The following is a 27,696-nucleotide window of genomic DNA, read 5'->3' on the forward strand; positions in this document are numbered from 1 at the left end:
CTAGTAATTAATTTAAATGTCTGAAACATTAGTTTTATGTGGCTGAAAACACTGAATCGTTGTGATATAGGCTAAAAGCACTGAGGACACAAAAGCACGTTAAAATTTAGCAGTTAAAATATAAGTACACCTGTGATTGTCTGCATCGAATGATTAAAATCAACAAGTTTTGGGGGGCTGGAGTGGGTCAAATAGAATCTGAGGTGGTACAAATCAGATCAGAGCGGTACCCCTCGGTTGAAATCGCATTCAATTTAGCTTTTCGCGTTTAAAATTGTATTCCAGAGGTGAAGGGGTCATTTCTTCAGATCATTGCAGGGGGCCTGGGGCCGGGCCTGCCTATAGCGACTATGAACCGGAAGTTTTGCCCATTGGCTTAGCCTATTTCTGCTTGGAAAAATAAGGTGGCTAGTAACAGGTGGATAGATGTCAACATCCTTGATAGGTAAGCAAGTTTTCATACACAGAAATGGAGGTCGAGTAATTATAATATAGGCTAATAAGAACAATATTCTGAACTGGTGTATGAACTGGTGTTCATTCAGCAGTTCTGACACCCTGAACAAGAGAACAGGGATCACATAGGTGATAATTTACTCACTGTATCTTTTGTTTTAAAACTGCGTTGATTCGGGATCAGCCCAAAATGATGTCAGTATAACTTAATTCAATCCAATTTGAGTTGCGTTGACACTTATGTCAGTTGCGTGAACCAATCAAAGCGAGCTAAAGGCACCCGCATCATCCGTGACGTCAAACTTAACCTAGCGCTCATTCCGGAGCGCGCAAAACCCCTCCGCAGGGGCCGATGGTTCCTTCCAGCCGAGCTGAAGTGATGCTGCTGATGTCAGAGCACTGAGTGCTGAGGCTGAGCTCCGCGCGAGCTGAGATGATGGCGAGTGCGCTCACGGCAGCCCAGTCTCTCTAAGACAGAGCATTTAACAGCGCCTCGTCATTACGATGGACGGCAATGTCTTCCCCGACCAAGAACAGCTTTTGGTGTTCCTGAAAAAGCTCAAAGAAGTGTTCGACGTGTGCGACGAGGATGCAGACGGATATATTCGGGTTGAGCACTTCGTGGACCTCGGTCTACAGTTCGGCCAAGGAGATGAAGTAAGAACCTCTCTTGATATAATCACCCACTCATTTCCTTAATTCTGGCATGTTTGTCTTTTAATTCTGCAGAGCACTTCTGTACCTTACACCTTACAGTCTCTAGGATTAATTACATAATACACTTTCTACAAATTTGTGCAAACAGGTTGGTTTAAAAACATATCTTATTTTTTGTTATTAGTGCCCGATGTTTATGCTGCTGGCTACTTAAGGGCTACTGGCAGTTTAATAATTGCACTTTCATCAAGTAACCAAGACAACTGTCTCCTCACTCTCCTTCATCAACTGTGATGTCATCAGGCATCACTTACAGATTCAACAATTCATGTTTTCTGCAGATTTAACAGAAAAATATTCCAGGAACCAGGAATGTATCACGTAGTTGGCTTAATGTTCATGAAACGCAAAACATATCCTTAACATAAAGGTAAAAGTCATGTAACATTGCATACTGGTATGTTGCAAAATTAATTCATGCACTTGTGTAAACAAGGCCAGGGCGAATTCATATAATTTCTGAATGCCATTCCAGCATTTCAGATAATATAGGAATGTTCTGTAGTAATATAGAAGGTTTTCATGATTTTCTTGTTTAAAAATAAGGATTACTAAAAGAAGGTTTTCACAGCTGTGCCGTAGAAGAACCATTTTTAGAACCTTTTTAGAATGTTTAAATAACCTGAAGAACTTTCAATGCTAATAAAGAACCTTGATTTTTATTATTATTTGTTCAGAGAAAACTTGATGGTCTAACCCAAATGTGTTAATGAAGACACTGTGATATTTGACTTCAAAGTCATACGGGATACGTGAAAAACTAGATTAAAATGCTAATTTATTTGATTTTGTTAATCAAAATAACCGTTGGTTGGATTTTTTTTTTTTTTTTTTTAACTGATCATGGCGTTAGGTATGCTCTATCTGGTTTTCTTGCATTTTTAGCTTTGGTGGTTCAGCTGTGTAGTTCAACGTGTGCTTCTTGATGGGCTGCCAATAAATGCTTTTGTCTGGAAATCTGTCTAATGAAGAGTCTCCTCAGAGTGACTAGTCAATATCCACTACCCTGTGTGAGTGTTGCTCCTTCTGGATATCTTTTTGGTTGAAAGTGCATTTTATTGCATTCACTCAGAAGCTGTCTTATAACAAAATGTAGCATGTTTCTGTGGACATTTTAATTAAAACAGTCATGAGCTGCTTTTTTAATTATTTTGTACTAGTCCACTTATAATGTTATCAAGATTTTTACATCAAAAACCATCATAAATTAGGAGTTATAAGCTATTTTCTGTCCTTGCTTTGACCCCCCTCATCAAAACGCTCTGTTTGAATAGGCGTGGTGGATTGTAGAATCGTAATCACCCATTACCATGTTTGGCTAACAGTTGTGTATGTTTGACAGCCTACATACTTCATAGATGGACACATAAATACTCAGTACATATCAAACGATCTGTAACAACAGACAAAGCAATAGTGACCACATAATAAAAACAGTTACTCGCACTTGTGTGGTGCGACATTACTGTCGGATCCAATATAGTCGGCGCAGCATTGTCTTTTAATTTCAGTCTTTCTGAAAATCCCGCACTGAATTGTGCCTTGCTTGTAAACGAATCCGTGGTAAAATGAAGAGAACAAAGGACCAAGTTCTTACAAATGCGGCCTGGAACTTCATTAAAAATAAACTTCATCCATTTCTAATGTTGGGATCAGAAGGAAGGCAATGCAAAGACTGTTTTTTCACAACTTTGCGTTGTACCGCATCTTCTTGTGTTCGGAGCCATGCTTATCAATTGATTTCTGCGTAGACCTGCATTCGTGTCTCGTTATTTACGCTACATGTGTGAATCAGTGGGTGGAGCTAAACAGGAGGCAGTGCTTATCCACAGTATTACGACATAAAGTGGCACATTCCACAACCTGTCGTTTTGGCACATTTGCTTCTATAGACCAATTATAGGTTTGTAAACATTCGGAATGCGCGTGCATCATGGTTGCAGTAAACCCCGGAGAGATAGCCTTTACAGCTAGAGAATTACATGAATACAGTACAAAAGAGTTACATTTAAAAAGATTATAGATTATATTGATTAGATGTAATTTTCAAAATGTTCTTTGCATGTTACGAGAGCTTGTCACCCAGCGATAAGCACTGTTCATCGAAATTGATGTTAGATAGTGGGATAGTCTTACAGATGTGAAACAGGATTTTTTTTGTGGGCGGAGCCTATCTTGCAATCTGACTGCAACATGGAACTTTTGCATTATTGGCACGCTATTGTCCTATTTAATACTGTGAAGTTGCTTTGACACAACCTGTTTTGTTAAAAAGCGCTGTATAAATAAACGTGATATCTAGTGACAGGAAATGAAAGTGGCAGTCTATTGAGCCTTGGAATAAAAGTTAAATAAATACGTAAACGGTAAATTTGATTTTATAGATCAAAATTCTGACTTTATTCTTGCAATTCTGAGATTATATCTCACAATTCTAATAAGGAAAAATAAGGAGTTTATATCCAACCCTTCTGGCTTTTTTCCCCTCAGAATTGACAAACTCATTATTTTTGAGTTAAATCGAGTTATAAAGTCAGAATTAGGACATATAAACTTGCATTTATTTATCTCAGAATTCTGAGATAAATAAATGTTATGTAAATATGTTAATAGTAATAGATTTAAATCAATTTTTATGCTTTAACTGTAGGGCTAATACTATACGTCCCCTGTGAACAGCATATGTGAATATTATGTAGACCTATTGTTTAAATCAAATTTATGCTTTAAAAGTAGAGTAATCATATTAGTTTTCATCCATAGTATGTACGTTTAAACGTCTGCGTTTGGCTTCAAATGGTGTCTTTGACGACAGGATTCTATAAATATTATTTGCATTCTGATTTTGACATCAAAAGGCACAAAAATAGTTTTTTTCTCTTATTCCATGGATTTTACCCGTTTACCTACACTTGTTACCAGTGTTTTTCTTCATCAGCTGTGTGCGCACAGCTGCAAGTGACATAACTGTGATGTCTACTCCAAATTGGACTATATAAGCTGTTTTTAGACTAACAAGAAAGTTTTAAGTTCTGAAACATACAGGATGTTTTTACAGTACAATGACCTCTTATATGTCAAAAGATCAAGGGAATTATGGTTTCTCAGTTCGTGACCCCTTTAAGCATAAATGTATTAAAAGGATTAGTTCACTTCCAGAACAAAATTTACAGATAATATATTCACCCTGTTGTCATCCAAGATGTTCATGCCTTTCTTTCTGCAGTCGTAAAGAAATTATGTTGTTGTTTTTTTTGAGGAAAGCATTTCAGGAATTATCTCCATATAGTGGACTTCAATGGTGCCCGAGAGTTTGAATGTCCAAAATGCAGTTTCATTGGAGCTTCAAAAGGCTTGTAAACGATCCCAGCTGAGGAAGAAAGGTCTTATCTAGTGAAATGATCTGTCACTTTCTAAAAAAATACAAAATAAAAATGTATATACTGCATTTTGGACATTCAAACTTGTGGGCACCATTGAAGTCCACTATATGGAGATAATTCCTGAAATGTTTTCTTCAAATAATTTCTGAAGAAAGAAATTCAATTCAAGTTTATTTGTATAGTGATTTTCACAATACATATCGTTGCAAAGCAGCTTTACAGAAGATTAAAGTTTCTACAATATATTTAGTAGCTTACTAGTGGTGACTATGTCAAGTTGACGTACATCAAACGGACAATGAACATTATTAACAGTAATGAATTATATGTTGCAATCGAACGCAGAAGGCAGGCATGAACATCTTGGATGACAACAGGGTGAGTACATTATCTGTAAATTTTTGTTCTGAAAGTGGACTTCTCCTTTAATGAAAGCAGTAGAACTATTAAATTGACAACATAATAACATGATTGACTCCCATAAAGACTTAAAAACGTGTCGTTGCTTTCCCTCTCTCATGGTGACCGTTGAGCTGATCTGTCAGTTCAGCTTATCTGCTCCGGAGAACTGCCTGTATTTAGAGCGTGACCAAAACAAACAACATAATGACAGGAATCACAGGTGCTTTGGCTAATCCTCATTATCTTTTTCTCATTTACAGAGACGCTTATTCTTCTGCCCAATTGGGCTAGACTGTGTTTATCAGTAGGCCTTTTTTAGTAGCTCATCATGTTTTCTTTTTAATACGAATCACGCAGGAGAAGCTGGACCCCTGAATGTGCTTTCTCATGTCATTAGGCTGGTATGAAGGCACAGTACAAACAGCAGAAATGACGGCTGTAAAAACGTTCGTTTCCTGTCACCATGGTAATCCACATTTAACAATCTGAGGATGCTGAAGAGGCCTTTCTTTTCAGTTAAAGCAGGGTGGTGTTTAAGATAAGGACGTAGTGCAGGTTGTAAAAAGATCTTTTTGAGATTGACTTGAGATTTTAGTGCTCTCGGTTGACTGTATCAGAAGTATTTTATCTCCATGACACAAATTATAGTCATTTTTTTCCGCATTGTGTGCTGCTCAACCATGTGCAGCTGTTCTAGCTTTCTGTTTTATGCAGCTGATTAGGATGTTTAATTGGCTTCCTTTACACATTCAATTTAATCCATAATGAATTGTGGTGCCTCAAGGCTCTTTGACATTTAAAATGAGTCTCTATAGTCTCAGTGGACGGAAGTAATGAAAACAAAATGAGCAACCTGCCTTAGTTTGCCTGCTTGTTTTTTAGGAAGTCTTGATGTTGTGCACGGCTTATTTGGCTATAGGTTCACATACTGTGCATTTGGATTATTAATGTGATTATTAAGAACACAGATTATCTATTGTTTGATTGCAGGAAATTAACCCCATGCCAACTCGCAGTGTGTTTTTACACTGCGTCGTGTGACTGTTTTGCTTGCTAAACATGGTGAGCAGTATGCAGGAGTCAGCAGTGGTGACAAATGGGTGATTTTATCTGATTGATAGTGGGCACAAAGGGGAAGGACTCAGTAAAACTTGTCCTTTTAAACCTTAGAGTTTTAAAACAAACCAAAATTTTCACTGCTGCAGAGGACAAACACACCATTTTTAGCTGTATGTAATCACCTCTTAATGACTTGTGCATTATAATATGAAAATGTGCCAACTGACCCTTCGCAAACAGCTTGATTGACAGGTGGTCTGACCAATCATAATGCAGAATTTGAAATTTTGTCTGACAAACAAATCAGACAGGAGACTAGATTAACTTCGGTGGACCTAAACTTGAAAAATTGTGTTTATTGATGTCTTTCCATGGTTCAAATAAAATACGTTATGATGTTTATTCATGTTTTTTTTCATGCTTTAAGTAAAGAAGAAAAGATGATTGGTTTACGTGTGGATTGATCTAATAAGGCAATACAGCGATCTATCATGACAGAAAATGGTATTTATTGTTTGAATGTCTTAAATTACAACTAGTGCTGTCAAACAATTAATCACAATTAATTGCATACAAAATAAAAGTTTGAGTTTGCCTAATATATATATGTGTGTGTACTGTGTGTAATTATTATGTATATATAAATACACACAAATTAATGTATATATTTAAGAGAAATATTATATTTATGTACAAAATATTTTTATTTAGATATAATATAAATTCTATAAAAAATATAATAAATACATATACTTGTAAAGATTTCATATGTACATGAATGTGCTTGTATTTATATATGCATAATAATTACACACATATATTAGGCAAACTCAAACTTTTATTTTGTATGCGATTAGTCATGATTAATCATTTGCCAGCCCTATTTACAACATTTCAAAGCTGAGACCTTGTTTCATACCTGAAGTAACGTGGCTTGTTGTCAGTTTCATCTTTGTTCCATGATGTATTTTTCACTGTGTGAGAACATGGTGTGTAGTGTGTGAGCGGCATTGTTTGTCGAATGTAGCAACAGTAACTAAGGAGGGTGGGTTTTTGCGAAGGGTCAGTTATATTATAATTATTGTTTTAAACATTAGTTTAAAACACTCTTCGACATTGTTTAATGTTTTGTAAAGGGTTTACTGTATTTGTTATGTACATGATGTTTTATAGTGGTTTTGTATGGTATTTTTTTGGTGTTGACCAATTATCGGCGCGATATTAAGAATTTTTATGGTTATTGGTCATTTTAAAAACCGATTTGCTAATAAAATAATTTAAAAGCATGTAAAGAAAGTTTTTGTCAGAGCCATTGTTATTCTTAATTTTGACATTAATTTTCACTTTTACACCAGACATATATATCGGTTCAAAATATCGGTTATCGGTCTACTTGATCTGTTATAATCAGTATCAGCATCAGCCCTGAAAAACACACATCAGTCGACCCCTAGTTATTTTTAATGTTATTTTTGTATGTTGCTGAATGATTTTGATAATTGATGTTTTTTCTGTTATTAATGTGCACTACTGTTTGGGGTTGGTAAGATGCACACCAAACGGCGTACACCAGAGATGGCAAATTATGGATTATAGATTAATTACTGATCAGGTGATTGGCTTTCAGTTTGGACTTATTTTTTGTTGTTTATATATATATGTGACCCTGTCTGTGAAATCCAGTTTAAAGTCTCAAAATCTAATTAAGAGATGACAAGCATCAAAATTTGATTTTAACCATTAATTTCACTATGATTTCAATCTCTGACACAGCCTTACTCAGTCAATAATAAAGATATCAAGGTTAGATTTTCACAGAATGTTTTTTATCTTATAAAGGATGATTTTATGTAGAGAACAGTAAATCACAAAACTCAGCCAGTTTTCACAGCCAGGGTCACATATTCACTTCTGTTCAAAAGTTTGGGGTTGGTAAGATTTTTGGAAAATATTTTGAATAAAGTCTCTTATGCTCACCAAGGCTGCATTTATTTGATCACAAATACAGTAATATTGTGAAATAATGTTACAATTCAAAATAACTGCTATCTATTTTAACATAATTTAGAAAGAAATGTATTCCTGTGATGCAAAGCTAAATTATCAGCATCATTTCTCCAGGTTTCAGTGTCACATGATCTTTCAGAAATCCTTCTAATATGCTGATTTGCTGTTCAAGAAACAGCTCTTATTTCTTTGTATTAACATTTTTGTGAAAATTCTATGTTTTTTTTTTAAATAGAAATCTTTATTTTAGCAGTTTAATCTTTAATAGAAGACCTTTCTAATTTCTTACTGTCTCTTTTTGTTAATTTAATGTGTCTTTGCTGTATAAAAATATTCCTGTAAAAATATCTTACTGGCCCCAAAATTTTGAACGGTAGTGTGCATTATTATTATTATTTTTAATATTATTAATTTTTTTTACACTTTACAACAAGGTGTCATTAGTTAACATTCGTTAATGTATTAACTAATATGAACAAACAATGAATACATTTATTACACTATTTATTAATATTTGTTAATGTTAGTTAATAAAAAATACAGTTTTACAGTTTATTTTTATTTCATGTTAGTTCACAGTGCATACTAATGTTAACAAACACAACTTGTGATTTTAATGATGCATTAGTTAATGCTGAAATTAACATTAAGATTAATAAATGCTGTAGAAGTATTGTTTGTTCTTGTACTCTAATGTAGTTAACTAATGAACCTTATTGCAAAGTGTCCCCCCGATTTTTTTTGTATGTATGTCTATTTAACTAGATTGATCACAATAGAAAACAACGGAATATTTCAAAGAAAAATAACCCTGAAAAAAGCGCAATGAACAAAATGGCTATAAAAGCAGTGTTTTTATCATTAGTCAGAAGCACATGTTTTTGTGCCAGGTTGTACCAGTTGCAGTGATACAGTTGAGTGCTTTGTGCAGAAGGAAGTGATGTAACAGCATGAGTGTGTGAGTGTGAGATACAGTCACAGATGACTGGTCTCCCTGCGTGGTGCTAGTCACAGATTCTGACTCACAGTCGAAAGGAACACTTCATGATATCAGAGTGTTTGTGAAGACCGTGTCTTCGTTTTGGCAGGACGTCTCGCCAATCCCTCCTCAATTTTTGATCTCTAATCCACTATTTACATTTGTGCCAGAGCCATCTCTAGATGTCATCACCTTCCATCCATCCCATCTTCCATTTTCATTCGCTATTATCTCATACCCTTTCCTTTTGCGGGTCACCTTCCTATCCATCCTCCATCTAGTCTTCATCTTCATTCCTTATTCCTCCCTCTTGTCTCTCTCCCCTCCCCTTCTCCATCTCCTCCTCCAGTCTGTTTCCTGATGCTGTATGAGGTTGCTGTGATTGGTATGCGTGAAGAGCACGAGGATGTTTTAGTGCAGAACGTGTGGTGAACATGTGTTCCTCTGCTCTCCATCCCCTCCCACAGGCTGCACTAGGGTGGCCTTGAAGAGCGGTTGCTAATATCGAGCCCTTGATGCAACACTCATTAACAACAGCACCGCTTCACAGGGACCCTGACACAACACACAGTGACAAGATGTGAGGGTCAACAGCATATGAGCTTTCATTTAATTTTTCACAAATGTTATATGAGCTTTCTAGGATGAAATGTAGCAGTGAAATGAATGCAGAATTGGAAACAAAAATGGTGGTTAATGCATTGTGTATGCAGACTGACTGTGAGTATGAAGATTGATGAAAGACTCTTGCTTGATAAGTGAGTTCAGAGATACAAAGAGTTAGTAATCAGCCTGCAGATATTCCGGACGTGGTGTGCATTTTTTATTTCTGCTGATGTAACCAGTTTTTGGCTATGTAAACTTAACGCATCTGCTCTAAGGGACTCATATGCAACTATAACAGAAGGTTCAAATGCTCATTGATGCTTCAAACATGATTCAAACATGATGCATTAAGAGCATTACATTTAAACATCAGGGTAAATTGAAATTATTTTGTCTTCTGGGAAACGTATAAGTATCTTCTGTAGCTTTTGAAGGGCAATACTAAATGAAAAAATATGATATTTAGGCAAAATAAGAAAAATGTACACACATTCATTCTGTTCAAAAGTTTTCACCCCCAGCTCTTAGTGCATTGTTTTTCCTTCTGGAGCATCAGTGAACATTTGAACCTTCTGTAATAGTTGAATATGAGTCCCTCAGTTGTTCTCAGTGTTAAAAGATGGATCTCAAAATCATACAGTCGTTGTTGGAAAGGGTTAAAATACACAAAAATGCTGAAAAACCAAAGAATTTGTGGGACCTGATCGATTTTTCTGAAGGACAGCAGGCAGTTTAACTATCACTAAACAAAAACACACAACTGTGGATCATTCAGGTAACAACACAGTATTAAGAACCAAGTGTATGCAAACCTTTGAACAGGGTCATTTTTATAAATTAAACTATTATTTTCTCTTGTGGACTATATGTAAATGTCTTTTATGTGAAATATCTTATTCAGGTCAGTACTAAATAAAAAATAACATGCATTTTGTATGCTCCGTCTTATTTTGGTCAAATAATTCAGATTTTGCAGATCCTGCAAGGTGTATGTAAACTTTTGACTTCAACTGTATATGTAAACTGTATTATTCTGTATGTTTCTCTGAATTTTTTCCTCTCTCTCTGCCTGAGCTGAGGTAGAGGCGACATTTGGGACAAGTGATTTATTTAGCTCACATGTGTTCTTCTTTTCCTGGTGTGTGCATGCACCATCACAGAGATGCATCACCTGATTTCATGGCTGCTGTGTTTCAGCTCTCTGTCCTACTGCTAATGCACTAAACGCCCCTGTTTCTGTGGCAGTGTGGTGAATCATTCCAGCAGGTTATGAGAGGAGAGCTGCAAGACGGAGCGGTTGTCAAGAACACTTCTTCTCTTCTTGGAAGAGAATATATTTAGAAAGGAGTGACGTTGTCAAGGAGCTGTGTGTGAAGTGGGAATCACAGTTATGATGATTTCTCTGTTACCATGGATTGTTTTCTCATAAACTCTTATAAACATGTCTGGCAGTCCTTAAGGCCAACCTTCCCACAGGAAAGAAAAATTACTAATGAGATCTCCTTAATAACTCCTTAAGTTGTTTCTTAGAGATGTGAGTGAGGTCCAAGGGAGGTGAAAAAGACTTAATAGGAATAGTTCACCCTCATACTCAGTTACTTCATTAAATAGACTATTTTAACAATGTCCTTGCTACCTTTCTGGGCCTTGAATGTGTCAGTTGCGTTACTGTCTATGCAGGGTCAGAAAGCTCTTGGATTTCATCAAAAATATCTTAATTTGTGTTCCAAAAATGAACGAAGGTCTTACAGGTTTGGAACAACATGAGGGTGAATAATTGATGACAGAATTTTAATTTTTGGGTGAACTGTCCCTTTAAATATCCTAAGCCTTGAAAAAGCAACCTCTGAGCAATACAGTATTCACTGTTATAAGAAAAACAGATACAGCTATGCTTGACCAAGGTGTTTGAAGGCAAATCTTTGAATCGAGTTAAGTAAGCGGGAATGTCAGGATCAATCTTTTTCATTTGGACCGCTGTCCATCACAAAGACTTGCTGACAGCGATGACACGTCCTGACAGCAGCTGTTCTAGTGCTTCACCTGTGGGAGGTGAAGCTGACCACTGATAATACACACATCCTCTCATTTATTTATAGTACCATACTGAACATGTGATCATCCTTCTCATCAAGGTGACTTTGTGATTGCTGTTCTCACAACTGTCCTTTTTTTTTCAGGTAAAGAAGTTTGCCAAGTACTTGGATCCCAACGCTCATGGCAGAATTAACTTCAAAGATTTCTGTCATGGAGTGTTTGCAATCAAAGGTAAGAGGACCAGCGTTGCCAAGTCTGCATTTTTCCCGCGGAAATAGGCTTCTTTAACACTGTTGCCGCGGGTTGATGTGACCCCAAAAACGTGTATTTTACCCCCAGAAATGTGATTTTACCAGGGACTAACCTCCCAACCCCTTGAAATGCTTGAAACACATTTGGGCTAGTTTGGAGAAGCAATTGGGCGGGCTTTGTTGTGAAAACCTGGCAAACCCTGAAGAGGACGTTTCCCCTCCAAGCAATATTTTATGCCCATAAATACCATTGATGAATCTGTTTGCATTAGATGAAAGGGATTCTAAATTCAAATTTGCTCATTTTAGCAGCACAATAATACTGATTATGAAAATTATTTTTGTATATACTATACCTTCCTTTTGAAGGGCACCTATTTTCCCCCTTTTTACAAGATGTAATATGTGACCCTGGACCACAAGACCAGTCATAAGTAGCACGGATATATTTGTAACAATAGCCAACAATACATTGTATGTATTAAATACATTGTATACATTTATGCCAAAAATCATTAGGATATTAAGTAAAGATCATGTTCCATGAAGATATTTTGTAAGTTACCTATCGTAAATATATCAAAACTTAATTTTTGATTAGTAATATGCGTTGCTAAGAACTTCATTTGGACAACTTTACAGGTGATTTTCTCAATATTTCGATTTTTTTTTGCACCCTCAGATTCCTGATTTTCAAATAGTTGTATCTCGGCCAAATATTGTCCTATCCTAACAAACCATACATCAATGGAAAGCTTATTTACTCAATAAAAAAAGATCCTTATAACTGGTTTTGTGGACCAGAGTTCCATATAAGCCTCAGATGTCCCCAGAATGTGTCCATTTATACCATTTATTATATAATTTTGAAATTGCCTATTTTGAGTGAAAGCATAAACACGCTGTTTTCGTGCATGTCTCTTTAAATGCAAATTAACTGCTGCTTCCCGTCACTTTTCCAAAACAGGACTGGCTTTACAGCTGATACCTCAAATACTCTGCCAAAAACATCTGTTTATTTTTGATTATCAAGTCTATCATGCTGAAATCATGTGTTTTAAAGTCATATTAGTTTCAACCTCATATGTACGGTTTTCTGAGCGTACACATTTGAAGCACGCACACAGAAAGTGGCTGCAAGTACTAATCTAAACTCTCTTTCATGTCTTATTGGGCTTAAACAAATCGTGGGCGGGGTCTGTAAAATGTGACATCACATTTTACGGATTCTGCGAACGGCTTGTTCTGAGACGCTGCTTATGATTTATGGGGATTAAAAAAAAGGAGTAGGTGGATTTTAATCATTATAGGGTGGTTGCGTACACACACTGCCAATAAACATTGATGCTCAAACAACATATAAAATTGAATTTTGCATAATAGGTGCCCTTTAAGCCCTAAGTGTTCATATTTGTGGCATTACATACAGAGCACATCTCATCTGTTCTGTCACAAACAGCTGTTAAGTTCAGCACAAAGTGTGCCTAACTGAAAGGTTCTCAAGAGATAAAAGCTTAGTTGCTAGACACCATGTTCCTTCAGACAGAAACTTCCCGTGATGTCCCTGAATTAAAAAGAGCATGCAATTTTATCTCCAGACTTGCGTTATTGCTTTATTTTATTAAACAATTCATCAGACGAACCCAAAGGCAGATAATGGCACACAGCTCTGTCTTTTTAGCATTCTGCATTGACTCTGGTGTCTGGTGAAAATCTAGAAATGTAAGGGATAATGAATAGTGTGAGTGAGCAGAATCTGATTAGAGATCTCTGCTTCGCCTCTGAACACTCTTGATCTGCCTAATTGAAAATAACCACATTTGAATAGCAAATTACGAGCATCTCTGGGTGTGCCTTTAATTAACCGTTTATCAGATTGAAACATTTTCCCATATAACGACAGCATAGTAATTCACTTGTTAGCGTGGGTTGTGCTTCTCAGCTAAAAGACAGGGCGATGTTATTCCTTATTACAGTGTCAAGCATCACTATGGGTTTTTTAGGGATTCGCAGACAAAAAGTACTGTGTAATCATGGTTCAGCAGTCTAATTTCACATTATTTATAGCTGTTTTAAAACACTTATTGCCTTGTCTAGCTCTTCCCTATTTCGCTGTCATTAAGAGCACAGTAAACAGGGTTACATTTGTCAGCCAGGGACACTCACGCTGCTTGGCAGACTTATGAAGCAGAGATCTGCCAGCTGAATAGGCAGGACACCAGCAGGCACGGGGATCCGGGGTAGGACGTCTCTGTGCCAGCACGCTATGGAAGAGGCTGAAGAGTGAGACGCGGGCAGGCCAAATGGGCTCTGGGCCCAGAGACTTTGTCCCCCAGTGTCCTGTGTTTAATGAGCCCCAGTGGTCTTCCCACTCACTCTTTCCCTAATGAATCCCCCAATCCCTGATCCCCAGCACGCACTGCAAGCCTACAAAGCCAAAGCCTATGTTTGTCCTTGTGAGGTCCCAAAGGAGAGTGCGCTGCGCTGTTATGTGCGGTGCATGATGGTTACCACTGTTTCTCCACTGGTCTGTCTTTGCTCTGCTAAAACAGGCGTATTGTGCACGGCTTTATATATTTATGTATTGCCCACAATATGTTCCCATTTGGGACATTCCCGAAGCCAAGGCGAGCTGTGGCCCACTTGAGATGTCACACAGAGCACTGAGCCTTCACTACACTTCATGTTATGTGACTATAAATGGATCTGAGGCCTGGGCTGCCCTTCGCTGCGCCTCTCAGTGCGTTATTTATTCATGACATTTTACTTAGCTTGTTGTATTTCTACAGATGGGTTTGTGTTTGAGCAACAATATAGCCATATATTTAAGAGTTCCCCTTTCCATTTTCCCTTTTCTAAGAATTCCCCTTTTCAACATGATTTCTAGTGTTGAACTTTAGTTTTTATCAAAATATGGATCTTGACAAGTTTTCCGGCTCTTATAAGTGGAGCAAAGAGTGTCTAAATTTTACACAGGGTGGAGTTCAATAATTCAAGCCTGGTTTAAGAAAACACAAGATGTTGTCAAACAGATAAATAAAATTTAAAGTGACAGAAGCTTATTTATACATACAGTACAATAGCCTTAGTGTCTAAATGAGAAAGATGTGTTTCTTGAATTAGTCAGTGTATATCTGAGAAGCATCTTTTCTCTAATAAAAAATACATTAAAAATACATCAAAATCCTTGTAATGTAGTAGTGGTAATGCAAACTTAGTCAATAGTCTTGTTATAGGTCTATCAAGTAATTTTATATAATACACAGATCATTTTTATAACATTCAGGTGACTGGAATCGATATTTCATGTCCACGTATTTATTCATAAAGTTTTCATGTAATTTGTGATAATAACTAGATTAATCTCTCTTTTTTGTTTGTGCTTTATGAGACATGTTTCTTGACGGGACTAATATTTTCTTTTTGTGATTTAGGCTGTGAGGAGATCCTGAAAACTGCACTTGGGACCCCCAACATCAGTGCGCAGCCGTACCAGACGGACAATGGCTACTACTATCAGGTAGGCAGATTTCAGGTTTGGCTAGTTGATGCTGTTGTCTTTTCTTTCCCACATTAGATGTATACTGTTAATTGGGGTGTGCGATTATGACAAAAAAAAAGGATATCTTAATATTTTCTATAACGATAATTAGACAATATTTTGCTGAGCATGGTTTTGTGCTGGTGGGTTCAGGACCGCTGTGGACAGCTGACTCCCAAAGCTTTTGATATTCTTCATATTCTGTGTGGTGATTAGTTTGCAGGAGTAACAGAAATGAGCTTTTCTAATAAGTTTATATTGATTTTTACCTTTTATGGCCATTTTTCCTTTATAGAACTGAACCTTATTCAGTTAAATGCATGCATCATCTTTTGTGTCAAATTCTTAAATTCGATCAAGTTTAAATAGTAAGACACTATAGGTCTGTTACCAATCAAATGTAATCAGTATCAATAAAATTTGTGTTTGCAATGCAGAGGTGGCACAGAATCTGCATCTGAATGACCATTTAGATGTATTTACACAGACTGTGTAATGCAGGACATGAATGCCGTTAACCCACAGTTACGTTTACATAAATAATGTTCTGATGTTTTTAAAAACAAAATGTTCAATAGTGATATTTGAAATGATTTGGGAGAAAAAAGGGAAAATATACTTAAAATTTAATCCTAAAATTGCCAGTAGGTGGCGACAAATCACTACATGAGGGAGTCAGTGAGTCATTCTTTCAACCTATTTGTTCAAATGGCTGATTCATTTAGTAACGAAATACCACCCTGTGTTACTCAGAGACGCAGAACTATGGAAGCCTGTTTCCGCCACTGAATCAAAAATGTGATGCGATCTAGTAAAACTCAACACATGGTGAAATTTTTTAGGTTTTAATACCAAAATGAAAATGAAAGTTGGGTTCACCTTTTCAAAACGATTTTTATTTTGTCCATAACTTGAACATAACAAAAGTTCTTTTTGTCTTAAGTCGGCTGTTAGCTATGATTTTCAAGAATGGAATTTTGAGAAAAATGGGTTTAAAGTGAGTCTGGTTTAATTAAATCATGCAATTCAGACTTTTTTTCTCAGAATGGTGAGATATAAACTCGCAGTTCCGAGTTATAATGTCAGAACTGCAATAAACTTGCAATTCTGAGAAATTAAGTCAGAATTATGAGATAATTAGTTGCAATTGCAAGAAAAAGTCAAAATTGTGAGATAAAAAGCCGCAACTGCAAGTTAGAAAGTTAGAATTGTGAGATATAAACGCAATTGTAAATTTAAATCTTGCAATTCTGACTTTATAACTTGCAATTGCAAGAAAAAAAGTCAGAATTGTGAGACAAAAAGTTGCAGTTACCTCTATAATTTTTTTTAAAACAACTCTGCAGTGGCTTTGTTTGAAACTGTTTTTATTGATAAACTAGAGAAAAAACAGGAACTTGTGTCTAAAATGAAAGTCACTTAATATTGACTTCTTGGTTATTGGACTGTTTTATAAAATCAATATCACATTTGCAGTTGTACTGATATTTATTGAAAAAAAACCCCAACTCTCTCTGTGATATTAACTATATCAGAAAATCTAAATATAAAAGACATATAAAAGATAGAGGCAGTTAAAACTTAACAGCAAGCCAGAAAGTGTAATCACTGTTTTTGGCAGTGTGTTTAGACGCATTAGGACACATAACGGGGAGACGCATCTATTGTTCTCCGAAATAACAAGGAACGACCTTCTCTTCGTCCGCCTCGGTAGTACGGATTCAGTGCTTGGCTTGTGTGAAATTGATAGATGAGAGTAAGTGGAGCCAAAATGCATCCCCAGCATGTCAGCTCTCACTCACATATACACAGCAATCCATACTGCCACTGTTTCACAGGCTGCTGCTTGAGTTACAGTTTAAGCCCTGTAAAACATAACCTGACACCGGACGTTTTAATAGTTGCTGTCAACATGCTGTATATGACTCAATGGAGCTGTCAGTCAAACAGACTGAGTGAAGAGTGTTCTTGACATCCACAGACACTTGCTGTACACAAAGCCATTTATATGTATTATTATGCAGTTAATCACACATTTTGTTTTTGTTAGAGCTTTTAAAGACCACTTGATATCAAAATACAAACATGGAAAGTTCTTTCATTAATTACAAAGAGACCTCGTTCATCTTCAGAACACAAATTAAAATATTTTTTATGAAATCCAAGAGCTTCCTGACCCTGTATAGACAGCAACGCAACTGACACATTTAAAAGGTAATAAGGACATTGTTAAAATAGTCCATGTGACATCAGTGGCACTGTAATGTTATGATCAGCAGCACCACACTCATGCATGGTACTGGATTTTATCAAAAATATCTTAATTTGTGTTCTGAAGATGAACAAAGGTCTTACCGGTTTGGAGCGACACGAGGGTGAGTAATTAAGGACAGAATTTTCATTTTTGGATGAACTAACCCTTTAGGTTCCTCTGAGGGGAATATATTTAAAATATTGTGCATTAAAAAAGACTGAGACTGTCTCACCTGACTTAATTATTAATACCAGAATTTATTGCTTAAGTAGACAACAAACTAAACTTTAACTATGCAAGTGTCTTCATTTTTTTCCATCCATGGTACAAGCTTTTTTGCTGATAAAAATTCATGTAGTAACATCTAGTATTGAAAACGTTTTCACTGTTCTTATTCAATTGATAGATTTCCTCATTACAATTATTATCACATACTAACCAGAAAAGCTGTTTCTAATATTGGAATGAAACAGGTTATTGTAACAGTGTTTCATCATCACTAGGTGGCAGTGTTTGCAAAGAAAACATGACTTTAGCTCAAAACAGACATAGAAAGGCTTTTATGAATAATACAGCAACACTTTGGAGATAATATTTTATATAAATGTTACAAGCAAGGATTATAATTTTGCTTAAAAATGGCATTATGCAGATCTACTGTATTGCTTAACATATGGCATACTGATCTAATATTATTCATATTATCCATCACCATTTGTAATCTAAAATAGCTCATTAATCATTACAGTGATGCATGGAAAATTGTTTTATCAGTTAGACAAAACATTTCAGAATGAAGATGGATCATAGTGTCCATGTGGATATTAAGCGCTGTAGAAGCAGCAGTAGGGAACAGACCTCCTCTACAGACACATTTGCTAACGCTAAAAATGTAATTATGAGGTTTATAACCATATTGTCATTTATTTTAATGCATACTGCTTACATAGTAACACGAATATGATAACCTGGAAGATAAAAAATAGTGGGAAAGGTGCTAAATATGAACAAATCAAGAAGTTTATAGCCAAATGTGACCCTGGACCACAAAACCAGACATAAGAGTCAATTTTTTGAAATTGAGATTTTCACCATTATCTGAAAGCTGAAAAAGTAAGCATTCCATTGATGCATTGATGTTTGTTAGGACAATATTTGGCCTAGATACAACTATTTGAAAATCTATTAAGTAATATGAGGGTGCAAAAAAAAATCAAAATATTGAGAAAATCAACTTCAAATTTGTCCAAATGAAGTTCTTAGCAATGCATATTACTAATTAAAAAATAAAGTTTTGATATATTTAGAGTAGGTAGTTTACAAAATATCTTCATGGAACAGGATCTTAATATTCTAATGATTTTTGGCAGAAAAGAAAAATCGATTATTTCGACCCATACAATGTATTTTTGGCTATTGCTAAATATACAAATATACCCGTGCTACTTAAGACTGGTTTTGTGGTCCAGGGTCACAAATGTGCTGCTAAAACAAGGCATGTTTGATCAGTTCACAGTCTGAGCAGCATGCTTTAGTAAATTATTAATTTCAGCATCATTACCTGATCATTTGCTTTCTTCAAAAGCCAACTGTAGTTTTCCAACAGTTACAGGAAATGTTATGTGTTTCCATTCAAAGTGAAAAAGGGTGGTGCAGGTATTAGGAACATTTCCTGGGTACCTCCTGCAGTACAGCTTTTTTGTTATTTTGTTTTAGATCGTGGGCCTGCTGTCATGTGAGGATGTGCAAATGAACTCAGTGCCGTCTACTGCATTGCTCTTTGCTCTTTCTGTGCTCTGCTGCAAATGGTTCTATTAGCACTTCAAATGAACACTGGACCGGAGCTCTACATTGATCTTCTGCAGGGCACCTTTCTTTCTCTCCCTCTCCTTCCTTCCCTCCCTCTCTCTTTCCAAAAACAAAAAGCATTGAAATGTTAATTTTCTCTGGCGGTTAGCACGACACCTTAAGATAGAATGTCTGTGGATGGCACTGATATTTTCATCACAGAACTTCACGTTTTTCATCATGGACATATTTTCGAACTGAACCAGAAACTGCCATTTGCTAATACTGTGACATTAAAAAAGTGATCAAACAGGATTTAAATGCTGAATTTTAAATCAGTTTCTTCTTGTAAATCTGTAAAATGTGGATTCGGATGCAATTAAATTACCACACAACTTTGGTGTTTGACAAAAACAGTAGGTAATTTGGCTGGGGATTTTTATGTGGGTGGTGGGAGAAAAACACAGACGTTCTGGATTCGGACGGCAATAAAATCTCTGATTAACCATTGTAAGTGATGAAAATAGTTTGCGTCCCCATGAGAAATAATTACCGTCCAAATAGGGCTTTTGTATGTATAATCTTAGCCTTAAAATGAATTAAATTTTCAAAATGTATTTTAATATTTTAAAAAGACCAAAAGAAATAAGCGTTATGCTGTTAATCACAGTCTAAAGCAAAAAAGTTTTTATTGTTAAAGAAACTTTTGATCTCATTCAGTATGGAGCCGTGATCGGTACAGATCACTCGTGGTTGAAGTTTGAATTCAGAGATGTTTCTTCTGAGTGACTGCTGCTGAATGATAGTTGAGTCAGAGCACTAATGAGCCTGTCACATTGATTACACTGATGGATAACCACAGAGAGAGAGCGACTAGAAGAGCATGTGTTGAGGTGGTTGTCCCTCGTGAGCTCATTTTACTAGAGATATTATTAAACTCTTTTGTTGTTGACTTCTAAGGAACACAAAGTTCATTTTTTATTTTCTATTCTTATGGTCTTGTAGTCTCAGCTTTAAACCTGTAATATCATTGTCTATACACAATGTCATTTACTGGTCGTTTCACAATGTACTTGTCATTTTATATTACTGTAAAGGAGGATGGATCTTTGGTTGGACTAAGCTGAATCTGTAGAAAACAGACTTCACTGCTGGTAACTGAGAAAGAATGTCCTTGGCTGTCATTGAGACAGAGAGATTGTAGGGTTCAGTGTTGGAGAGAGCTGAAAAATGCTCCAGACACACATCTGTCTCTGTGCAGTGTTCATCAGTTCTGCTCTTGTCTGTACTTTAGGTCACACCAATCCTAGTATACATCAAGAGATTTTAATTAATGGATTATGCAGCAGATACTGAAGATTCAATGATGGGACTTTTGTTTTTGTGATTTATAACTGTTCAAAAGGTAGAGGTTGGAAAGATTTTTAAATGTTTTTTATGCTCACAGAGGCAGTAAAAATAATAATATTGTGAAATATTATTACAATTTAAAATCACTGTTTTCTATTTTCTTGCTGTCAATGCCTTTTTAATTTGATGAATGGAAAGTTAAAAAGAACAGTATTTATTTGAAATAGAAATCTATTACAAATGTCTTTTTTGACACTTTTGTGCATCCTTGCTGAATACAAGATTAACGCTTTAAAGGGGACATTGAATGCCCATTTTCCACAAAGTGGTATACTTTTTTTAGGGTTTTAATGAAATGTCTGTAACATACTTTGGTTAAAATACCTCAGTGGTCATGTAAAACGACATCCTTTTTACCTTGTCAAAATAGGGTGCGCGATATATATCGTCTACGATAATATTGTAATTGTTGTTTTTACATGCATGGTTCAGTCTATTAAAATACATTTAAAATTATCACAAATTCAAGACATTGGGACAGAAAATGTATAGATTTATCCCACTTCATACAGTTAATCAATATCACACGACGAGTGCCGTTTTCTTCTACAAAAAGTGCCATGATTACAAATGTGACTTACATTTTAGACAGCAATTCCAAACACAGACACTGGACTGTTTTCCGTCTCTAAGAAACATGACGGTGTTTCATTCCTGAATGATTCAACCGTTAAATGATTCGGTTCAATCACAATGACTCACTTATTAACTGTGACTTACTGACACCTACTGGCGGTTTTAATTCCACAATTAAAGTATCTATCTGAACAGTGTGTAAATATATCTAAATGCCACTTCAGATGCAGCTTCTGTGTTTCCTTTGCATTGCAAAGATGAATTTTGTTGATACTGACTTCATTTGCTTGGTAACAGCCCAAATGTAAGAATTTGACTCAAATTATAATGCACACTTTTAGAAAAAACGGCTTTTTAAAAGTTAAAATGCCCATAAAAGGTAAAAATCTATATAAACCTATTGGAAGACTATTTTCTATCAGTGTAAACTGACCTGACAAAAAAATAAAAAATAAATAAATTAGGAGTCAGCTGTCCATGGTAGTCCTTAAGATACCAGCACAATAACACACTCAACAAAATATTGTCTAATTATCGTTATCGATAAAATCCCAGAAAATATCAAGATATATTTTTTTTGTCAATAGCGCACACCCCTATGTCAAAAACAGCTCTGTTCTCTGCGACTTGTTTTGGTGCATGTCTCTTTAAATGATAATGAGCTACTGCTCACTCCACCCCTCTCTTCCGTTTTTTGTGTATTTGGTTGCGCATTATCATCAAAAACAAAACAAAACTAATCCACTGCATTCCCCTTTTGGGGAAAAAAATAAAGACTCTTATGTTCACTTTTACATTTAAATATAAAACACCTACATTGCTTATGAGACATTGTTGTCACTACAGCTGCTCGAGCATGGTGAAAATGGTGGACAGCGTACAACTGGCTGAGGGTGGAAATATCCTAATGCAGGACAGTCAGTCAGTGATCGTGGGCGGGGCCTGAGCAATATGATGTCATACTGCTCAGATTGAGACTGTTTTTTGTAGATTAAAAATAGAGAAGTGAATGGATTTTTATCATTGTATGGAGGAATTTTGCATCTGATTAATAAGAAAACCTTACTAACACCATATATGGGGTCTATAGCTGCGTTTCTATTACAGATTTGCACAAAACTTTTGCGATATTTTATAAATGTGGATAACAACTATTGCAAAATGTTTTTATTTACTGATATTATGCAACTAAAAAAGGGGTTATCAAAGCATTAATGGCAAGAAAAGCCCCTTACACTTGGCCACATACGAGGTGCTTCTAGGAAGTTATAGAACATTAAAGAATGATCATGTGACTTAAATACACCAGGTGACCTGAAATGCGAAAAAAAAAATAAAAAAAAAAAACAGTTTCCATAGCAGTTTTGGGAAATATTCCTTCTTTGCATTGCCTGAAATACCACCTCATGTAAGCCTTAAAACTTTTTTTTGTAATGTATGGGAGTTTCAGAGAAATTGACACATTTCCATTTCTTTTTAGTATCATCTGTTTATCAGAAGTGTCATCATAAATGTGCTCATCTGCGCTGCACCACAACAAACATCATCATAAAGTGTCTGTATCTGCTCAGAGTAGAATGAATACAGATGATGCTATGAAGCAGATCTGTGCTTTAGCAGGTGGAGATTCAAGCTGTTGGTATTTCAAGCACAGACGCATGTTCAAATGAGATGCACAGTGACAGTGTGTGATGAAGATGTCTCGGTGTGAGTAAAGCCCCCGGCTTTCATGCACCACAGCGCTCCCTTCATCAGCAGCACCGCAACACTGCTCTATGTGACACTGAATTTCACAGGCCAACGCCTGCTACCTCTGAGCCTAAAGGAGAGAAGAGGGATGAGAAGAGTTATATATGGAAGAACAGATTTTTTTTGTAGCCATAATTGATTGTTAGTTGGTTTTGATAAATATGTTTGTCATAATGATCTTGCATTTATCAGTGTATTAAGTGGACTTCTCCTTTAAGATATTTTTGATGAAATGCATGAGCTTTCTGACTTTGCACAGAGAAGAAATTTTTAGAACAACTTAATTAAACTAGTTTGATATTAAAAATGCAAAAAGAGGTTGGCGCCGATGGCCTTGTGGGCAATGCACTGACATATAGCGCTGTTGTGCTCCGGGCGTCCCGTGTTTGAATCTTGACTCGAGGACCTTTCCTGATCCCGCCCCCCATCTCTCTCCTGCTTAACTTCCTGTCCTTTCTGATTTGTCCTGTCTGTAATAAAGGCAAAATGCCAAAAAATAAATCTTAAAAAAAAAAAAAATTCCAAAAAGAGATGATGTAGTCTGTCAGCACTGCCTGTGCAGAGAGAGATTGCATGTCGTGTGTGTGCAAAATGAAAGGAAATCAAAAAGTTATTGGCGGAACTGCCACTACATTTGACATTGTCATTTGGTCCAGGGTCAGACTATAAAGGGAACCCATTTTTGGGTGATGCTGTGCAGTACTACTACCCACTGTGTCCAATCACTGCCATCATGGTTTCAACATGCCACTGGGCCGTGTTTATCACGTTGTCTCCTCTCCTCTCCTCTCTCTGTCTGGGTTGGTGTGAGCTTCCAGGTTTTGAGTGTATGCACTGTCACAACTGAATGAATACAAAATGACATCACACGTTAAGTATTAGCTTTCTCACCAAGAAGCCAACTGTCACACCCAGCGTGAGTTTGAGGTTGCTTGACATCGCTACCATTAGATAAAATGTCAGCATGTTGCTTAGAACCATGTGCACAGCAGGAATTGGTTAGTTTTTGCAGTATTTTATACTTGAGTATGACCTCTGTGCACTTTGTCGCCTTGCAGCAGATTTAAAAGGTTAATGTTATGGCCATTTTGTCATTGTGTTGGCCACTTACGTTTTGCATTCACAGTGGTGCACTGTTGCCAGATAAAGACATAGCCAACCGCACAATTTAATAAAAAAGAAACGAGCACCAAGGGGATTGAGCTTTGTCGGTTGCTGTTACATTGTTTTTGTACGTCTTTAGTTGTCTGAAGAGTCTTGTTATGATTTAACCAGTGGCTCAAAAACTATGTTTTCTTCTGGACCAGGATTTTGCATTACAGGCCAAATGCGCAACCAAATTTCGTTCAGGAAAACAGTTAATAATAATGTTCTTACAGTGTTATCTTAGTGTTATTCAGAAACTACAGTAGTATTTATTATTATTTGGAATTAGCTTTTAATTTTATGTTTTTAAGTACACTTCCAATCAAAAGTGTTTAAACAGTAAGATTTTAATTTTTGCTCACCAAGCCTGCATTTATTTGATCCAAAATACAGCAAAAACAGTAATATTTTGAAATATTTGTACTATGTAAAATAACTGCTTTCTATTTGAATTTAAAATGTAATTTATTCCTGTGATTTCAAAGCTGAATTTTTAGCATTATTACTCCAGTCACATGATCCTTCAGAAATGTGTTGAAAACAGCTGATTACATTTTTTTTTCAGGTTTCTTTGATAAATAGAAAGTTCAGAAGAACAGCATTTATCTAAAATATAAATATTTTGTAACATTATAAATGTCTTTATCATCACTTTTGATTTAAAGCATCCTTGCTGAATAAAAGCATTAGCTTATATTATTTTTTAAAAAAAGACAAGAAATAAGCTTTTGAATGTTATTGTGTATAATGTTACAAAAGCTTTTTATTTCAGATATATGCTGATCTTTGGATCCTGAAAAAATGTACTCAACTGTTTTAAATATTGATAATAATAATAATAAAAAATGATTATGATATTTGAAGGATCATGTGACACTGAAGACTGGAGTAATGATGCTGAAAATGTAGTTTGATCACGGGAATAAATTACATTTTAAAATATATTCTAATAGAAAACAGTTATTTTAAATAGTAAAAATATTTTATAATTTTACTGTTTGTGCTGTACAAATAAATGCAGGCTTGTTGAGCACAAAAACATTAAAAATCTTACTGTTCAAAAACTTTTGACTGTTAGTGTATTTTTTATTTTTTTTTATATTTAGTTTTAGTAACTTTAGTACTTAAACTTATTTTAGTTAGCTGCAAAGGCAAAATTACCCAAAATTACATTTCCATGTAATATTTAGATTTTATTTTATTCCAGCTTTATTTCAATGACCAAAATAGATTTTTAATAGTTTTATTATTAGATAACAATGAAATCGGTAATTAAACATAAAAACATTCATATTACCTTGACTGAATATGCAACATTATTAAGAATTGTTAGCATCATTGCTGGGAAAAAAATTAGACCACCCTGAGCTTGTATAAACTGGTCTTAATAGGTTTAGGATCATCTCCTAGCTCTGCTAAGTAGGGCTGGGCGATAATTCGATATCGATAATTTTCTCAATATAATTTTCCTCGATAAAACGATTCAAACTAGTTTAAAACTGTGTGCAACGAGACAGGCAGAAAGCTTTTCAATCTACACATCGCCATCATTTACCATGGATTTACTGTAGTAACACTCACTGCACCATGGTATTGTGGCAGCAATGTGGGATATTCACATTGAATTTTATTACAGGGGTAATGGTATATAATTGTATTATGTATGTATTTGTGATTAAGCTATAGCATGTGTGCATTTATACTGAATGTTTTTAGACTATAGTTTTTCATACAAATAGGCTACCTATAAAAACATGTAGTTATATTTTTACCATGGTATTGAGGTACCATTATGTGTGGTTTTAACGGTGTTTATCATGATTTAAATGTATGCTTGCTACTATGGGAGACCAATGCTTAGTTAAAACAAAAAAAAACTGGGTCAGTATAAATTTAAACATATGTGACCCTGGACCACAAAACCAGTCTTAAGTCGCTGGGGTATATTTGTAGCAATAGCCAAAAATACATTGTATGGGGCAAAATTATTGATTTTTATTTTATGCCAAAAATCATTAGGAAATTAAGTAAAGATCATGTTCCATGAAGATATTTTGTAAATTTCCTACTGTAAATATATCAAAACTTAATTTTTGATTAGTAATATGCATTGTTATGAACTTCATTTGGACAACTTTAAAGGCAATTTTCTCAATATTTAGATTTTTTTTAAGATAAAAATCCTCAGATTCCAGATATTCAAATAGTTGTATCTCGGGCGAATATTTTCCTATCATTACAAACCATGCATCAATGGAAAGCTTATTTACTCAGCTTTCAGATGATGTATTAATCTCAATTTTGAAAAATTGACCCTTATGACTGGTTTTGTGATCCAGGGTCACATATAAAACTGAGGTTGCTACAATTTTTACAGATGTTGCTGATTGATAATGAACAAAAATTTACCTCTGCATCCTCAAGCTACTATCAAATGTGCATTTCTAAGAGACAAAAAAGTGAGATTATTATTACTATTATTATCATTATTATTATCATTATCAGACAACCCAAACCTGTAACTCTTTAGAACATGCAGAAATTAATTTTTCTATTTTTCTATTTATTTTAAGGAAAATTAATGGTCTGGTTTCTACAACTTTCACTTTGGAGCAAAAATCTGACTTTAAACTGGAAAGAAATAAAGATTCGACGTTTATCGTGATAATTATCGATATCGACTGATATGAAAAAAATTATCATGATAATTTTTTTGCCCATATCGCCCAGCCCTACTGCTAAGCATTGTCTTGTGTCCAAAACTCCTTTAAAACCATCCTGACTAGGCTTGAAGCCAAATTAAGACCAGCAAAACAGCTTTGGCTGATTTAAAAAAAAAAGTCAAACATGAATGACAAGCTAACAAAAGAAATTAACTCGTATTTAATGTGGGTTGTGTTTTCTCATACAATGTGTAGTTTTAATGCACAACTACATGGTTAGTTGCATTTCTTTGTATTTAGTATTGTTTTGCTGACTGTAAGCAGACCTGTGACCCATTTATACGTTGCAATCCCCCAGTTCAGACCTCTGGTTTTAGATTATAGAGGAATACAGTCATTTGTATGCACACTGTGCCCAAACTGCCAAGCCTGTGTTCACTGTGTTCCCTCCTGCTCCTCTGCCTGCTTCTTACTCTTGCTGTCTCTCACTTCATCCTCTATTCGTTTTCTAATCCACTCTGTGTTACACTAGTAGCTGCTTCAACATTTGAAGCTTCGATTGAGCATGTGCTGTTGACATTTATTTTGGATTTTTATGTGTGTTGTCTGAATCCTTCTGCCTTTTGGCTCATCTGGTCTGATTAGAGAATGGACTGTTTGTGGCCCCCTCTC

General features: G+C 35.6%; 1 protein-coding gene across 1 annotated transcript in view; it reads left to right on the forward strand.

Annotated features, from left to right (window-relative positions):
- The first annotated feature begins 809 nt into the window (after window positions 1–809).
- Window positions 810–27,696, forward strand: part of rab11fip4a (RAB11 family interacting protein 4 (class II) a) — a 59,590-nt gene continuing 32,703 nt past the window's right edge. Inside the window, exons 1-3 of the mRNA XM_051106065.1 lie at window positions 810–1,113; window positions 11,790–11,877; window positions 15,332–15,417. Coding sequence (XP_050962022.1) covers window positions 961–1,113; window positions 11,790–11,877; window positions 15,332–15,417 — 327 coding nt within the window. The 5' untranslated portion in view covers window positions 810–960. The remainder of the gene's footprint in view (window positions 1,114–11,789; window positions 11,878–15,331; window positions 15,418–27,696) is intronic.

The sequence above is a fragment of the Labeo rohita genome, chromosome 3 (assembly GCF_022985175.1).
Source record: "Labeo rohita strain BAU-BD-2019 chromosome 3, IGBB_LRoh.1.0, whole genome shotgun sequence".
In the NCBI taxonomy this organism is placed as follows: domain Eukaryota; kingdom Metazoa; phylum Chordata; class Actinopteri; order Cypriniformes; family Cyprinidae; genus Labeo; species Labeo rohita.